Below are 18961 nucleotides of genomic sequence, written 5' to 3' on the forward strand. Positions count from 1 at the left end.
ACGCACCTTAAGGAGCAGGCGTCTGCAGCCAATGTTGATGAGGAGGAAGAGGAGGAGGGAATCCTTGATGACATTCAGCCATTGTCTGCTCAGGGACCTCTCCTGGACGAGGTGGAGGAAAAAGAGGAGGAGGAGGAGGAGGATGATGATGGGGATGATTACTTAGGGGAGGAGGATGCATCTCGTGGGGCAAGTGAAAATTTTGGTGTGGCAAGGTCTGGTACAGGGTTTGTGCGTGACTGGAGGGATGTGGATTTGCCAGAAAGTGCTCCTCCACCCAGCACTCGCAGTGCATCATTGACACCGGGAACATTGGCCCACATGTCAGATTATGCCTTGCGGATCCTAAAAAGGGACCCCCGCATTGCCAAAATGATGAACGATGACGACTACTGGTTGGCCAGCATCCTGGATTCACGCTATAAAGGCAAATTACAAAACATCATGCCACAGGAGAACCTTGACCTAATATTGGCTAATAAACAAGCAACTCTGGTAAATCGGTTGCTTGAGGCATTCCCAGCACACAGCAGCGGTGATGGTTCTCACACAAGCCGTACGGGCAGGGGGCAGCTTGGCAGAGGTGTTCGTGGTGCACACAGCAGAAGTGGCGTTGGAGACAGGGGTTTCATGACAATGTTGTGGACTGATTTTTCAAATACCGCTCACACAACTGGTAATACTGCATCGATGGAAAGTGACAGGAGACAGCAGTTGTCAACTATGGTTACAAACTACTTTTCCTCCCATATCGATGTTCTCCCACACAGGTCATTCCCCTTTGACTATTGGGCCGCTAAACTGGACACCTGGCCTGAATTGGCCCAATATGCCTTACAGGAGCTCGCTTGCCCAGCTGCAAGTGTGCTATCGGAAAGAGTCTTCAGTGCAGCTGGATCAATCCTGACAGAAAAAAGGACCCGTCTGTCAACCCAAAATGTGGATGATCTAACCTTCATTAAAATGAACCACGCATGGGTTTCCAAGGATTTTGTCCCACCTTCCCCTGATGACACATAGGGTGACAGAAAAATGGCTTGCTTTGGTCCACCTCTTCCTGGTACTTCACCTATTTCGCCTTTTGCATCAGCTGAATGTCCAACATCAACATATGCCACTTTCTAAAACTCCCTAACTGTGCTGCCTCCCCCCCCATGGCCGAGGTCACCACCTACCGCACGACACCGTGCGAGTGCCGTTGCCCTGGACAGGTGGGTAGGCCGACTCTTGGGCGCGGGCACTGGCACAGGGTCCCTCATAGTGCAATCAAGTGTCTCTGACGGTGGTGGTGCACACCCGCCGTCAGACACACCGCTGTACTATGAGGGGCCCAGTGCCAGTACCGACGCCCACGAGTGGGCCCCCCTTGCTTGGGCAGGGCCCCAGCATTTGCAATCTTTACCTCTCCCTGCTCCTCCGCTGTGTAATCTGGGCCGTCAAATCCATACTGTGCCTGACACCGTCTGAGCCTGCCTCCTGCTGTATAGACATATATTTTGAATGTGTACGCTATCCATACATGTTATCCAGGGATACGGTACCCTTTCTAACCTTTGTGCAATCACGTGCAATCCATACTGGGCCTAACACCGTCTGAGCCTTCCTCCTGAGACATATATTTTGAATGTGTACGCTATCCATACATGTTATCCAGGGATACGGTACCCTTTCTAACCTTTGTGCAATCACGTGCAATCCATACTGGGCCTAACACCGTCTGAGCCTGCCTCCTGATGTATAGACATATATTTTGAATGTGTACGCTATCCATACATGTTATCCAGGGATACGGTACCCTTTCTAACCTTTGTGCAATCACGTGCAATCCATACTGGGCCTAACACCGTCTGAGCCTGCCTCCTGAGACATATATTTTGAATGTGTACTCTATCCATACATGTTATCCAGGGATACGGTACCCTTTCTAACCTTTGTGCAATCACATGCAATCCATACTGGGCCTAACACCGTCTGAGCCTGCCTCATGCTGTATAGACATATATTTTGAATGTGTACGCTATCCATACATGTTATCCAGGGATACGGTACCCTTTCTAACCTTTGTGCAATCACGTGCAATCCATACTGGGCCTAACACCGTCTGAGCCTGCCTCATGCTGTATAGACATATATTTTGAATGTGTACACTATCCATACATGTTATCCAGGGATACGGTACCCTTTCTAACCTTTGTGCAATCACGTGCAATCCATACTGGGCCTAACACCGTCTGAGCCTGCCTCATGCTGTATAGACATATATTTTGAATGTCTACGCTATCCATACATGTTATCCAGGGATACGGTACCCTTTCTAACCTTTGTGCAATCACGTGCAATCCATACTGGGCCTAACACCGTCTGAGCCTGCCTCATGCTGTATAGACATATATTTTGAATGTGTACGCTATCCATACATGTTATCCAGGGATACGGTACCCTTTCTAACCTTTGTGCAATCACGTGCAATCCATACTGGGCCTAACACCGTCTGAGCCTGCCTCCTGAGACATATATTTTGAATGTGTACGCTATCCATACATGTTATCCAGGATACGGTACCCTTTCTAACCTTTGTGCAATCACGTGCAATCCATACTGGGCCTAACACCGTCTGAGCCTGCCTCCTGAGACATATATTTTGAATGTGTACGCTATCCATACATGTTATCCAGGATACGGTACCCTTTCTAACCTTTGTGCAATCACGTGCAATCCATACTGGGCCTAACACCGTCTGAGCCTGCCTCATGCTGTATAGACATATATTTTGAATGTGTACGCTATCCATACATGTTATCCAGGGATACGGTACCCTTTCTAACCTTTGTGCAATCACGTGCAATCCATACTGGGCCTAACACCGTCTGAGCCTGCCTCATGCTGTATAGACATATATTTTGAATGTGTACACTATCCATACATGTTATCCAGGGATACGGTACCCTTTCTAACCTTTGTGCAATCACGTGCAATCCATACTGGGCCTAACACCGTCTGAGCCTGCCTCATGCTGTATAGACATATATTTTGAATGTGTACGCTATCCATACATGTTATCCAGGGATACGGTACCCTTTCTAACCTTTGTGCAATCACGTGCAATCCATACTGGGCCTAACACCGTCTGAGCCTGCCTCATGCTGTATAGACATATATTTTGAATGTGTACGCTATCCATACATGTTATCCAGGGATACGGTACCCTTTCTAACCTTTGTGCAATCACGTGCAATCCATACTGGGCCTAACACCGTCTGAGCCTGCCTCCTGAGACATATATTTTGAATGTGTACGCTATCCATACATGTTATCCAGGATACGGTACCCTTTCTAACCTTTGTGCAATCACGTGCAATCCATACTGGGCCTAACACTGTCTGAGCCTGCCTCCTGAGACATATATTTTGAATGTGTATGCTATCCATACATGTTATCCGGGGATACGGTACCCTTTCTAACCTTTGTGCAATCACGTGCAATCCATACTGGGCCTAACACCATCTGAGCCTGCCTCATGCTGTATAGACATATATTTTGAATGTGTACGCTATCCATACATGTTATCCAGGGATACGGTACCCTTTCTAACCTTTGTGCAATCACGTGCAATCCATACTGGGCCTAACACCGTCTGAGCCTGCCTCCTGAGACATATATTTTGAATGTGTACGCTATCCATACATGTTATCCGGGGATACGGTACCCTTTCTAACCTTTGTGCAATCACGTGCAATCCATACTGGGCCTAACACCGTCTGAGCCTGCCTCATGCTGTATAGACATATATTTTGAACGTGTACGCTATCCATACATGTTATCCAGGGATACGGTACCCTTTCTAACTTTTGTGCAATCACGTGCAATCCATACTGGGCCTAACACCGTCTGAGCCTGCCTCATGCTGTATAGACATATATTTTGAATGTGTACGCTATCCATACATGTTATCCAGGGATACGGTACCCTTTCTAACCTTTGTGCAATCACGTGCAATCCATACTGGGCCTAACACCATCTGAGCCTGCCTCATGCTGTATAGACATATATTTTGAATGTGTACGCTATCCATACATGTTATCCAGGGATACGGTACCCTTTCTAACCTTTGTGCAATCACGTGTAATCCATACTGGGCGTGAGAACGGCTGGCGAGCTGTTAAGCAAGCTACAGCACCTGTCCAGACAAGTACAGGGATTCCCTAGCGAGGAGACTTATTTGATTGTTTTCAATGTTGGGACAGCAATTTTTGGGGAGCACTATACTCTGGAGAATGATAGATGGGGCCCACCATATACTGGAACATTCCAAAGGTGGACATCAGACACTGGAGCAGCATTTACAGGGCCCATTATACACTAGAGCATTAGAAATGGGGCCCATTATGTTTGGAGCATTATTTGGGCCCATAAGACAGTGGAGCTTCATCCATGGGGACCAACATATACTGTAGCATTATGTGGAGCTCATCATATACTGTTTCAAACATTATATGGGACCAATGATTCTGTATGGAGAAATAGATGGGCCTCGTCATGAGATGTAAAAAGTGAGGTATTTTTCATTGTACTATACCGCTATTTCTCTGCCGTATCGGAGCATGATGAGTTGTGGTATGTGTTAAAGGGGCGCTCTTTCGCCCAGGGCACATGAAAACCTGCAGCCAGCCCTCCCCCCCCACAACTTTAGCCAAATAACCCCCATTTTTCAGTGCGTAACTTGTATTATGAAGTTAATTAAGGTTGACAAGCTTAAGAAAGAAGAATTGATGCTTTTGGCATTCAAATGGGCACTGTAGGTGTGTTTCCTGTCCTCCTCTCACTGCCGACTTTTATTCCCCATTGACTTACATTGGGTTTCATGTTTCGGGACGACCCCGACTTTTCCCTATAATCGGACGATCTTGTTCGACCCGACTTTTGGAAAAGTCGGGTTTCACGAAACGAAACGCGACCCTAAAAAACCAAAAGTCGCTCAACTCTACTTAACAACATAGCGTCCGTGACAGAGTTCAGCTCTGTTACTCTGTAGTCATACAGGTTAAACATGCACAGGCTTTCTAGCCTCGGTTATCTCACCCACGTCAGGGTCACTCATGGTTCCTTTACCATCATGCGGCAGACGTCCATTCCCTCCAGGGAATTACCAGACACGTGCAGCCATTACACACAGCGTTCACTGCTGTCAGAAGGCAGCCCCCATCTCTCTCTCAGACAGGGCCTTCCACACTGGACCAACCAGGTCCCAGCATTCACCCCCATGTGACCTACCCTGGCACATTATATGGTCCATAGCCACGCCCACCGGGTCACATGACTATGACCTCATCACAGGTCCTTCAACCAAACATATACACTTTACAATAGCGTTATTAAACACACCCCCTGGGTGGGTTTATAGGTAACTAGTCCCTGACACATTGAACCAGCACCTCAGCAGTATCACTGCTGATTAACACACACATAAATCTCCATCTCAAGGCCACCCACCTTGAGATACATAACAGTCATTCAGGACTCTGCCACTCATCCTCTCTCTTGGGACAGCCACACAGCGCCCCCTAGTGGATACAGTGGTTACTACACCACAACACGTAGCAGAAAATTTCTGCTGAAAAACCTGACTCCCTTCCCAGAAACCGTGCATTTTTTTCTGCGTGTTTTCTGAGCGGTTTTTGCTAAAAAAAATGCGCGGTTTTTATGCGTTTTTTTTCCGCGCGTTTTCAAGATGCATGGAAATAGCCAGAAACATGGAAAAATCCGCGACATTAATGAGCATGCTGCATTTTTTACCGCAAAGCGTTTTTTTCGCGGTAAAAAAAGCATCAGTATGCACAAAAAGTGCAAAATGCATTGAAATGAATGGGAAGCTTATTTTTAGCGGTTTTATAGCGGTTTTATTGGCAAATCCACTAAAAATACCGGTAAAGAAACGCTGTGTGTGTGCACAGCCTAATACATCAATTTGCCACCACATGAGGAGAGGACCTCTTGTGGGTGCATGGGACCAATAATCAGGCTCCTATTATTTTCTTCAATCAGAGACAAAAAGTGCTGAAAATGTATCCAAGGAAATTGTAGTGTTTATGTGACATTATTAAATGTATATTCTTATCCTTTAAATTATAGGTACAGAATATTCCACATATTATTAGTAATCCACGTTCTGCCAACCACATGCCATATTTTTACAGTCAGTAAGTCTCAGCTTCATCCAGGAAAGCTCACAACGATTGCAGACTTTACAGTTCTTCAATGCTGAACCTACTCTGCGCCTTTCATGTCAGGAAACAGACCCTTTGTATGGATGTTGCCTGGAACAGTTGTTCTGTGAGTGCAAAGCTTTATGTAAAGCACACATCTGGATTGGGGTTCCCCTTGTAGCTGTCTTACTCTTAACCAAAGTAATTTATGAAATTGGAGAGCAAACATGTAGGTTTCAATGTGAGTCCTGCCTCCCATCCTACTCTTCTGCCCATCAGTTCTCCAGAAGTAATCCTGATCTTTTCTCTACATGGGTGAAGGTAGAGACTGTCAGGACAAGGGAGAAAGCTGCAGAGAGGAAATGGTTAAGAAGCTCAGTCCTTCCTATGCCCCCAAGGCAGAGTCTTTTTGATGTATGTGCTTGAGGTTGGCAGTGGATCAGCTTGCTCTGTGTTTTATGTTTCTCTGTTCTGCCTCTTTTGTCTTGAGCAGGAGGTGGAGATTATCCATCCCACCCAGCCATGGTCTGTGACAGGCTAGCACAGATGAAGTTGGGATCTCAGACTGAAAGTTCACTGCTTGGAGGTGCTGTGGAGAAGTTTGGCTGCTGCAGTTCTCAAGTGTACTCTTCCTCATGATCTGGGATTTCTGCTCTCACAGGAAACATCTCAGACATCCATCAGCTGCTATACCTGGTAATGCCAAGTTAGTATTTTTCTTATCTTTCTGAGTATTTACCTTTTTCTATCTTTACACAGTGTTTATTCAATACTGAAAAGGTTAATATTGAGCAATGAGTCTTGTCTTCTTTCCTCATTCTGAGCATGATGTTGTCTGGAGTTTAATCTAAGGAAGTCATAATTATCAGATGATCCATCTTTAATTTCTTGTTAAGGAAAAATGAACTAATCTCATAATTGCTGTAATTAAGTAATCCCTGCTAAATAGTTGCGGTTCTGGGGTGTTGGCAAATAAAAGAGAAGGGAGGCAAAACTGTACATTCATTAAGTTACAACTGGGAACTAGTTACACTCTTTGTTTCTGGCTCGTTTGCAAGGTTTTTAGAGGAATTCTTATGAATGAACCTGGATCCATCATCATCACCCCGTACCCGGTGTGATAGCGCCGCTATCCCACAAGGAATGTACACAATCTGTGTATGGGGGGCATTTATTACTTACAGATCAGTTCATTGAAATGTTCTTTAATGTGTTTCCTGGGGGGGGGGAAGGTATGTAAAATGCAGGTAAAGAATGTATACAAGTAGTTGCCCTGTTGAAATCAACATTATATTTGCTCCGAGCAAATAATTTCACCATTGCCCCTAACATCTATAACATTGGGTGAAAATCCACCAACATGTCCTAATTCTCCTTGTGCGTACTAGATATCTGTGCCATTGCTTTGCTCAGTTTGCATTTATGTGATGGTTTGGAACTTTTTTGGTTTTCTTTGTATATATCACATTGTAGCAATGGACATCATGATTGCTGCGGATATTCTCCATGCTTTATACCTACTGCCTCAGTGACAGCTTGGATTATTGGATTACAAGCTTCTTTGACCTCCATTGTATGTTGCGTTTGAGACGTGACCTGGCGTGTTGTCCATCAGTATAAAATACAGATACAGCAGTTTACTATGTCATATGCAGCATTACTAAATTATTCATTTGCTACAATTATTGATGATATTACAATTTGCTCTCTTACATAGGACTGCAAACCTATTATATTAACTCATCTAAGTCGCACTGTACTTGGGTCAGACTGTATAATTTTATATATGCTAAAAATTACATATATTGTGTGTCATATTGCTCGTATTTTATGCTTTTGAAAGGCATAAGTTATTTTATTATCAGTCTTGGGAGGAATGTTTTCCAATGGCCCATTGACTGATCAACTTGTAGCATATGACATGTTTCCTATAGTGAGGAGAACTTTATAGTAGTAGATAGTGTAGCATGGAAATACAAGGAATGCTGTGGATTAGCATGAAAATACAGTGTTGATTTAATAGTCACACATGAAGAGCTTTATTAACAGGGAAAATAGATTTCATGGTAGTACATACAATGTACAATTGTGGTACCATATTAGCCAGAAAAATACTTTTATGCTTAAAAAAGACAAATGTATTCTAAGAGTGATACCTTTATTCGTCAACCAGAAAAATACATTATATACATTGTATAAAAAATACCATGTATATTTGCAAGTTTTCCGAGCGCAGAGGCCCCTTACCTGCCTGAAGAAGGAGCCTCTGTGCTCTAAAATATAATTTTTCTGGTTAGCCAATAAAGGTGTCACTCCTGTCTTTCTTGGACATAAAAGTATTTACATGGCAGTAGATAAAGAGAGGAGAGGGCACCTGATTGTCCCACACTCCCCTTGTGTTCCAGACATGCTCATCCCAAAGAGAGGAGAGGGCACCTGATTGTCCCACACTCCCCTTGTGTTCCAGACATGCTCATCCCATGGGGAGCCGCTTTCTCATACAGCTCTATTCTGGAGTAAGACATATAAATAGCCATGTGAATACGGTTTAACCCGAAATGAACGTGATTCCCAGAGTCACAATCCAAATATTTAGTTTGTAATTTACAATGAAGTCTTCAGGAGAGGCCAAAGGAGAGCAATAAAATAGCCTTAACGTGCTCCTTGTGGGATTCTGGATGCTACAGCACCCTTGGTCTTTCCTGCTGTGGGATTGGTTTCGTTGCGACACACCACACAGGCTGTATATCGAAGTGTGTGATTTACAAGTGGGTTCTATCTGGAATATAAATATTTACATCCATCTAAATATCTTTCTTTATAAACAGGAGAGTTGGCTGCAACTGAAATATTGAAACAAACTGGTTGTATTATTATGGCTGCTATCAGTGTGTAACAAGTACTTGCAATATGACACATGCAACGATCTGTTCAGAAACAATGGTTATGGTTTTATTACTTGCTATATAGGTAGTAAATAGAGTATATGGCGATGATGTATTGCTGAAATGTTTGCTCAGTGGAGCTCACAGTCTCAGACATTTCTCTGCACAGTGATTGACTGGAGTAATGGAAGTGCTGTTGACTTTGTAACATATTAGTATGAGCTCGTCATGGGTCCAGGAAAATAGTGCAAAAATGCATACAGTGTTAGTAAAAACACTTGCATTTCAATATCAGGCTAGCCCACAAACTGCTATGTACATAGTCGTATTATACATAGTAGGACAGCATGGTGGCTCAGTGGGTAGCATTGCAGCCCTGGGGTCCTGGGTTCAAATCTCACCAAGGACAACATCTGCAAGGCGTATGTATGTTCTCCCGTGTTTGCATGGATTTCCTCTCGGTACTCCACTGATGTACTGATAGGAAATCTAGATTGTGAGCCCCAATGCAGTGATGATGTCTGTAAAGTGCTATCGAAATTAATGTTTCTATAGAAGTAAGAGAAATACATAAAATATATATTCACTCACACAAGTGGAAAAACTTTGTTAGGACTCAAAAGCAGTGGAATGATGACTATAATTGGCGTCGGGTAATGGGCTCACGCAGGTTGCAAACATTTTTGAGTTCTCCGAAACTCCTTTGAATATCTTGTGCTGGGTCCGATAGTTTCCTTATCACCTTGGATGTAAAGTGTCAGAAGTAGAAATGTAAAAGCAACCAACAATACGAAGGAGAAGGATAATAGTCCAATTTAGGGCAATTATACTACAGTGTTGTTTCTGTCCAAGAGCCGATTATTTAATCTCTTTATTTAATATGCAGCAATACTGTATATTCCTTCAGTGATTTATTATAACCAGATAAATGGTGGGATCTAGTTCACTAGATTTCTGCTTATACTGATTGTTCCCATCAGTCTTGTCCTTGGCTCACAAACCTTACATAGAGTTCAGTGTACTACCACAGTACCTTATACGACCCATCATTATTGAGCTCTACCTGAAGTGCTGGCTCTTTGGGATGTAACCAGTGTTTTAGAATAGTATTTATTGTAGATAGCTAACATCTTTTCCCAACAGCAGATACTTGACATTGATATAATATGCTTTGTTCTTTGGTAATTCCCTATGTAGTATACAACATATTTCAGAACTATTTGTGTGCTCACGCCTGACATAAGACAGGAATAATGAAGCTGATGGTTGACAGTTTTCGTACTAGAAGCAATAATCAATCTGTATGATAGAACTTTATTTCTACCCTAAATGCTTTCACCAAAACTTTCCAAGTGTTGATGTAAAACATGAAATGCTTGCATGATTTATCTAGGCTAAATGTTAGGTAGATGTCGGGCTGAAGTCATTGTCTACAAGACTAGTACAGTGTCCAAATAATGAGCACAGAAAAGCCATCCCAGCAATAAACTGTAAACAGATGTCCGAAAAATGATATGTGATTGATTCGGGTTAATCCTGCAAAGTGGTTTGGTGCAGAACTAGGGCTGAGCAGAGTACGTCCGGGGAGAATATGTTATATACCGCACATCTCATATTATTATGGTATAAAATGGATGTCTCATCAAAGCTACTTTTTTTGTGTCATATTAGGACATATAGTTGTCATCAAAGTGGAGGGGTGGTCCCCAATCAGAAACCACTTTCTGAGCCATAAAAGAAAGTAGTGACTATAGAACAGGCCATTTTAATAAACAGTATTTAATATCACACTTAATGCAGAAGTCTTAATCTGAAAAGGAATTGTCAAGATATAAAAAGTGTTTAGTGCAAATATAATACTTTCAAAACTTTGTAAAACTATCATTAGTCTGCAACTCGCTATAAGGTCGGGATCACTACTACTCGCACGAATCTCTCGCATCAACACCCGGTGCAGCCGCAGCTCTGGTCCTGAGTGCTGGCGGCAGCGCCGGGTGTTGATGCGAGAGACTCGTGCGAGTTTCTCGCATCACACACGGTAGTGTGATCCCTGCCTAAGGCCCCATTCAGTAGCATGAAGAGTCTCTATTAAGGCCATATTTAAGGAGATGGGGCCTCCATGTCATGTTCCTCGCTGGAAGCACAGATATACAATACGTCATGCTAACATACCACTTTTTTCATAGTTACTTAATAAATCCATGAGAAAAACATTCCATTTGCATCCGTGCAAAACTGGAAGCACGTGGAGTTGCAATACAGGGTTAATCCTAAATATGAACATACAGCAAGAGCATATGGACAGAAGCTTTGCTTTTTGGAGGTGAATTTACATGGGAGGTATATGTAGACGTACTATCTATTCATATTAATTTTTGTTATTATAAGGGGCTAGGTAGACAAGGCCTCGTTCAAGGGGCAGCACTGGTCACTAGATCTTACCCAGATGAACTTTTTCTTTTTAGAAGGTATCATAGATTAGGTATTTTCAATAAAACTATGCACAGTTGATAACATAATTATAATAAAAGTGTTATTTAAACTTTATACCCCTTTCTACACCCCTGTGTATACATGTATTAGCCCACATTTTATCTGCTCAGGCAGCATGCAGTACGTACATAGGTCTATATGGACTGGGATGCTAAGGTCCCATCTTTAATATTGACTCTGGTGGCTACTATTCAGCTACAAGCAACTATTATATTATCCAGTGTCCAAGTCCCATGCACCATTGATATATTCTGTGCTTGCTCGGTAGGGCCTCCCTCTAGACTCAAAACAATAGAATATCCAAGAATCCCGAGGCACCAGAGGAGAATCAAAACAAGCCTTATCTTCCCATCATTGTGGTCTTTTTTAAGGATTATCCTCTGGTTCCTCAAGATTTTTGGATATTTTTCAGGCAAATATTACATTATCCTCATTCACAAATTTACCTATTCTTCTATACACTGGAAAGTTTGCTAAATGAATAATGAGACGCTGCTTTTGTCTGTACATAGTAAATCAAGTCTATGGTGCCAATTACTGTTTATATAAAGAGGTTGGGACTCACTCCTTCACTGGGGCCCACCGGGGAACTCACCTGATCCTCTGTGGCCAAATCCGAAAATAACCACATCCAACACTCAGGTTGGCAGCTGTTAAAATTTTCAGGAAAGTCTATAAAAATAGGTCCTATTTTTTCATTGTCTGTAAAAAAAAATGCATCTGTGATTGTTCTTATTTTTTTTTAGCTTTAGGAGCTTGTACAGAGACTAGTGATTGTAAAATGTTACTTTTACAGTTAGACGTAAACTCTGCTTATGTTTTTCTATCAATATTACGGGCTGTAGACATGTATCACTTGTGATCTTTATGATTCATTACGTTTTTTCAGTGCGTAAAAAACGTTGTCTATCTGTGATTTCTTGATCAGTTGCCCAGGAATAAAAAAAGGCTGGCAACCTGATGTGTGGATTAGCATATACAAACACAACAAGAATTGCATGAATGGAAGGGTGGAAGCCTTCCTTATTTTGATAAGTGGCTAATTATTTTGGCCTGTACTTTCCTTGTGACCCTGTATAAAACATGTCTGTGTTTTCTGTTCCAGGTAAGCAGTTGGAGGTTCCCTAGAACCGACTTCCTCTGGGATTGTGGACAATAAAAGCCATGGGTTCTGTTATCCTGAGAGTTATTGTGCTGCTGGCATTGGCTGGACTTGCTATCAGTAAAAATGCTGGGGATTACTTCCACAATCGGACTGACACCACTGCTGACTTCACAATGAACAGGACCTTTTCTCAGCGATCAGTGAGACCAAACAGTTCTGTTATCTGGTGTCCTCAGAGGACTAAAATCAGCCATGTCTTCAAGTACATAAACACCACATTATCTTGTGCTATTTTCATCATTGGGATGGTTGGGAACGCAACTCTTCTCAGAATAATCTACCAGAACAAGTGCATGAGGAATGGACCAAATGCTCTGATAGCGAGCCTGGCGCTTGGAGACCTTATCTACATTGTCATTGACATTCCCATTGTTGTGTTTAAGGTAAGCCAGATATATTTGATCTCTTCTCAGCCATGATTGTAAGTGGGTGCCTCCTTGCTTGTTACAATATAATAAACAGAAATGTAAAATTTGGTAAGGGTGCATTTACCCCGACCAATTATCAGGGATGAGCAATCCTAGGAACGCTCATTTCCTAATTATCAGCCGGTCTAAATGGACTGCCAATCACCTGATATGTGAGCAAAATGCTCATTCCTGAGGGAAATGGTTTTTAGACTTGCTTACAAATCATTGTCCTTGGCACCATATCGTCATGTGTCAATATTATAGATTATGCTGAGAGCCATGATATTCTGTGCGCACAGAACAGTCATATTAACGATTATTCTCTGTGAAGCATAATATATGGCCATTCATCAGATTCATGGAGCCACTCAGTTGTCAAATAATGGCCAAGGGTCGGACAGTGGCGATTTATCCTTATTTAGCTGGCCTTTGGATTCTTAAAAGATAACCTTTAATAGCAGGATCCCACTGAGATCTGCTCTAGCTGTGTCACACAAAGATTGTTCTCATAGCTTGTATTTCCAGTGATAAATTCTATGCCTTGTTAGAAAACTTCTTTTTCTCTGGAAGTCATCTTTGTGATCAACTGATCACTTCATGATTACCTAACCCCACAGCTGTTATTCTCAATGAACCTCTGGCCAGAGTGACATAAAATGTGGCATTGCACAACAGCCACTTTAGTAAATCTCTACATAATGTAAAGAGCAGTCCCCGTTTTATATGATATGAACAGAGGTTATCTTCATAAGACAACCCATTTATTTTAATTATTTAAAAGTGACAGTACTTTTTAAAGAGAGGACAGAGAAACTAATGTACGTATAACTTGGGTGATGGTTATGAAAGGCTGCATAATAAAGAAGTCCAACAACATGATCACAAGTGCCCAGAGACTGGCCATTTCATATCCTTGCCCACGGCTTTCTATACCAAACATTTTACAGCCTCTCACCTTTGCCCTGAGTGACAGCTCTAGCGGTTTCCTGTTTGAGCAATAGAGCCAGCACTGCATTGTGTTCAGTGCAAAAGGTCCTGGGCACTACACTTGAGGGGTCCAGCATTTGGGCACTAAACATGAGGGGGACCTCCATGGCAATACACAAAAGGGGGCTACTTTCTGGGCTGTACACATAATGAGGCAACCTCTTGAGCACTACACATGAGGAGGCCACCTCCTTGGCATTGCACATAAGAGACCACACTCGTGGGCCCTACACATGAGGGGGCCGTGTTGTGAGCTCATCTGTTCATTCTCCTTTTGTGTCCGAGGATCTCCCTCTCCTGGTGAAGGAAGGTAGTGAGGCTGATTTGGATGAAAGAACCAACCACCTGATCAGGTGGATTGTGATTGGATATCAGGAACTTCAGACTGGATATAAGGCAGCCGACGCCCTTCTGAGTGGCTGGTGATTCTGTTATGATTGAGTTACCGAGGATCTGCATATGAAGGGGTCACCTCTTTGGCACTACACATAAGTGGGCCACCTTCTGATCACTACACATAAGGGGGCCCCCTCCGATGCACTATATATAATGAGTCCACCTCCTGGGCACTGCACATAAAGGTGCCACTTCCTGAACACTACACCTAAATGGGTCACCTCCTGAGCATTACACAAGAAGGGGTCACCTCCTTGGCACTTGTGATCGCAGCATACTAGCAGGGCCGCAGCTATAATGAGCCAAGTTGAGTGACTTCCTGAAGCGGCAGGCAGCAGGGGGCGGCATTATGCGCTCCTCTACCTGCAGCACCTACAATTTAGCCTCTGAGTCTGCACGCTGGTGCTGCCTGCGGCCGGTCGTGCAAGAGGCTGTAATTGATCGTCACAGGAGGGAAGTAGTAAGGGCCCCCTGATCATGTGACCCCTGACTCCTCCCCTCATGTGACCTCATCACAGGTCCTGTGCGCACAGAGCAGCCATATATGTGGAGTGCGGCTCTGCAGGTGGAGGTCGGTGCTGGAGGCACCATTATTCTCTATGTGGAGTGGGGCTCTGCGGGTGGAGGTCGGTGCTGGAGGCTCCATTATTCCCTATGTGGAGTGCGGCTCTGCGGGTGGAGGTCGGTGCTGGAGGCTCCATTATTCTCTATGTGGAGTGCGGCTCTGCGGGTGGACGTCTGTGCCGGAGGCTCCATTATTCTCTAGGTGGAGTGCGGCTCTGTGGGTGGAGGTCGGTGCCGGAGGCTCCATTATTCTCTATGTGGAGTGTGGCTCTGCGGGTGGAGTTCGGTGCTGGAGGCTCCATTATTCTCTATGTGGAGTGTGGCTCTGCGGGTGGAGGTAGGTGCTGGAGGCTCCATTATTCTCTATGTGGAGTGTGGCTCTGCAGGTGGAGGTAGGTGCTGGAGGCTCCATTATTCTCTATGTGGAGTGCAGCTCTTTGCGGGTGGAGGTCGGTGCTGGAGGCTCCATTATTCTCTATGTGGAGTGCGGCTCTGCGGGTGGAGGTCGGTGCTGGAGGCTCTATTATTCTCTATGTGGAGTGCGGCTCTGCAGGTGGAGGTCGGTGCTGGAGGCTCCATTATTCTCTATGTGGAGTGCGGCTCTGCAGGTGGAGGTCGGTGCTGGAGGCTCCATTATTCTCTATGTGGAGTGGGGCTCTGCGGGTGGAGGTCGGTGCTGGAGGCTCCATTATTCTCTATGTGGAGTGTGGCTCTGCGGCTGGAGGTCGGTGCTGGAGGCTCCATTATTCTCTATGTGGAGTGCGGCTCTGCGGGTGGAGGTCTGTGCCGGAGGCTCCATTATTCTCTATGTGGAGTGCGGCTCTGCAGGTGGAGGTCGGTGCCAGAGGCTCCCCATTACTGGGCACAGGGGGAAGTAACCTTTTCAGAGCTGAGACTATCTTGGTGCTTTTTTGTTGTCACTTTCTAAGAATCATAGCGTTTTGTTCCTTTTCCTCTGATAGATACATATGACCCAAGTATGGAAAACAGGAAGTAACAAAACACATATTGCAATGTCCCTTTCCTGTCCCCACTGGCAGTATAATGTTCCCCACTACCGTCACCCTTCCACACAGTATTATATTCCCACATTACTGCCATCCCCCACACAGTATAATGTTCCCCCAGTACCAACATCCCCCCCATACACAGTATAATGTTCCCCCAGTACCGCCATCCCCCACGCACAGTATAATGTTCCCCAGTACCGTCATCCCCCCCACACAGTATAATGTTCCCCCAGTACCGCCATCCCCCCCATACACAGTATAATGTTCCCCCAGTACCCAGTATAAGCCCTTGGTTTATGCAGGACTCTGCTGTCTGTGCTGGTTCTCATCATCCTGGATGAGGAGAAGTTTATTTGTGGGGTCAGGGAGGGTTTACAATGTGGGTGTAGCAGAGCCGTGTGTGCGAGGTGTACGGAGCAGAGCCGCACGTGTACGAGGTATACAGAGCGGAGTCGTACGTTTGTGTATTGAGCGGTGCCGCATGTGTGTGAGGTGTATGAAGCGGAACCGCATGTGTATAAGGTTTATGGAGTAGAGCCATTTGTGTACAAGGTTTACAGAGCATGGCTACGTGCGTATAAGGTGTACGAGGTTTACGGAGTGGAGCCATGTGTGTACTGAATGGAGCCGTGTGTGTGCGAGGTTTACAGAACGGAGCTGTGTGTACGAGGCATAAAAAGCGGAACAGTGTGTGTAAGATGTATGCGGAGCCATACGTGTACAAGGTGTATGGTGGGGAGCATTCATACCTCCCAGCGGGACAGTCCCGATTTTGAGAGAGATACTGCCCCGGCTGGGAGCTTACTTTTCCCGCGGACACAGGAGTACACGGCGGAGCTCCGAGGAGCACTTTAAAATGTAAAAAGAAACAAACACACACCGGCGCTACAAATGCACAGTCAATAAAAAAGCTGCTGGCACACCTGGCAGATTAAGTGTGCTGTCTGCCACTAAAAAACACAACTGAAACTGAACTAAAAGTGGCCGCGCCTAAACACTGTGTAATAAATTTGCAAGCATACTGACAATGAAAGTGAAACTAAAGACAGACATTACTCACTGTTACGGAGACTGGCTGTTGGTGATCATAGTACTCTTAAAATCATGAATGTTGAAAAGAAAAGTCTCAAAACTAAAGAAAAACCAGGGAGCGTCCTCCCGTTTGCAAAAAATAACAGCTCCCAGCAAAGGAGCGCGTCCCCCTGGGCGGCAGGCAGCCACGGCCGATGGCGCCGCCGGACAGTAGCGTGGTGAGCAAGGGGCGTGACTGGCGGGGGGCGTGAGTTGTGGGTGGTGAGACTTTTCTTTTCAACATTCATGATTTTAAGAGTACTATGATCACCAACAGCCAGTCTCCGTAACAGTGAGTAATGTCTGTCTTTACTTTCACTTTCATTGTCAGTATGCTTGCAAATTTATTACACAGTGTTTAAGCGCGGCCACTTTTAGTTCAGTTTCACTTTAAAATGTATAATCATATGCCCTGAGCACCCCCATAAAGAGGGCCAGCCCCAGACAACAGGGTACAAACAAATAACTATTACTATCAGTCCAAGTGGACAATTATATACGTAAAGGTAATGATGTCCCTGTGCCAAGCAGTGCGGAGGATCAGAATACACTGAGGAGACCAGAGCAGCGGGGCTTGGGGAGAAGAATTATATGGGGCCCATTACATTGTGTGCAGTAATAAATATATGGGGCCCATTATGCTGTATGAAGTAATATATGGGGACCATTATACTGTATGAAGTAATATATGGGGACCATTATACTGTATGGAGCATTATATGGGGCCCAATATGCTGTATGCAGTAATATATGGGGCCCATTACACTGTATGAAGTAGTATATGGTGCCCATTATACTGTATGCAGTATTATATGGGGCCCATAATACTGTATGGAGCATTATGTGGGGATAGGGGATGACTTTGTTGTGGATCTGACCGCTGGGACCCCTATGATCCTAGGTAACATAGCATTGAAGAGCACCATGTAAATGGAGCTGTGGTCAATCATACGCACTGTAGTGCCATTCACATGTGGCTCTTCAAATAACTCCTATAAGAGTGATGAGGGGACGACAAAGTATAGCAAAAATTCACTGATCGGGGTGATGAGTGCTATAGTTTGTGGGCTGGTGGGATTTGTGTGGCAGGGCTGCATTTTTGTCCCAGTCCGGCCCTGTGCCAGGCCTACCATTGCCATTAATGACCCTTGTTCTGGATACTTCTGTGTTGTTCTTGTATGTGTGTGTGATGGCGCTGACATCCTTGTGTTTGGACACCTTTTTTTTTTTCTATTTATCTAAATCAAAATGTCCACTATTGTACTCAGTTTTACAGGATAGATATGAAAATCTACTTTGTGTGCGGGGGAGGGCGTCATTTTGCTGCTCGCCTCAGGCAGCAGAGAGGCTAGGTTCACCCCTGCATACAAGTAACATCCCCCTTATATTTACACTACTTTCCCTACTCTTTTTATAAAGATTTCATCTCTTTTGAGGTATCACAATTTTTTACTAACTCCCTTTAAATAAAGTTGTTCATATAAAGCATATTTTGTTACAGTATACTGTAGTTGTTCAAGTCGAGCTTATAATCTAATGTCTTATCCATAACTAAACAAGTGCTGAGTTCTAAACCAAATTAAACTGTTTTCACTTTTGAGTAAAGGGAAAACTGAATAAACCTTTGGATTTTCTTTAAGGCTAAGTGCACACGTACCGGAACTCTCGCGGAAATTACCGCGAGAATTCCGGAATTCCAGTCCGCGGGAAAATCGCATTTTAAATTCCCGCGATTTTCCCGCGGAAAAACTAGCATTTTGCAAGCGTAATTAGCTTG

General features: G+C 44.2%; 1 protein-coding gene across 2 annotated transcripts in view; it reads left to right on the top strand.

Annotated features, from left to right (window-relative positions):
- The first annotated feature begins 6719 nt into the window (after window positions 1-6719).
- The window catches only part of EDNRA (endothelin receptor type A), a 114268-nt gene continuing 102026 nt past the window's right edge, over window positions 6720-18961 (top strand). The window contains exons 1-2 of one of the 2 annotated variants that reach the window (XM_073576239.1): window positions 6720-6909; window positions 12687-13129. In XM_073576239.1, coding sequence (XP_073432340.1) covers window positions 12746-13129 — 384 coding nt within the window. In that variant the 5' untranslated portion in view covers window positions 6720-6909; window positions 12687-12745. The remainder of the gene's footprint in view (window positions 6910-12686; window positions 13130-18961) is intronic. The other variant, XM_073576238.1, reaches the window with a different exon arrangement.

The sequence above is a fragment of the Dendrobates tinctorius genome, unplaced genomic scaffold, assembly GCF_039654945.1.
Source record: "Dendrobates tinctorius isolate UK_male_01 unplaced genomic scaffold, ASM3965494v1 ptg000008l, whole genome shotgun sequence".
NCBI classification, from domain to species: domain Eukaryota; kingdom Metazoa; phylum Chordata; class Amphibia; order Anura; family Dendrobatidae; genus Dendrobates; species Dendrobates tinctorius.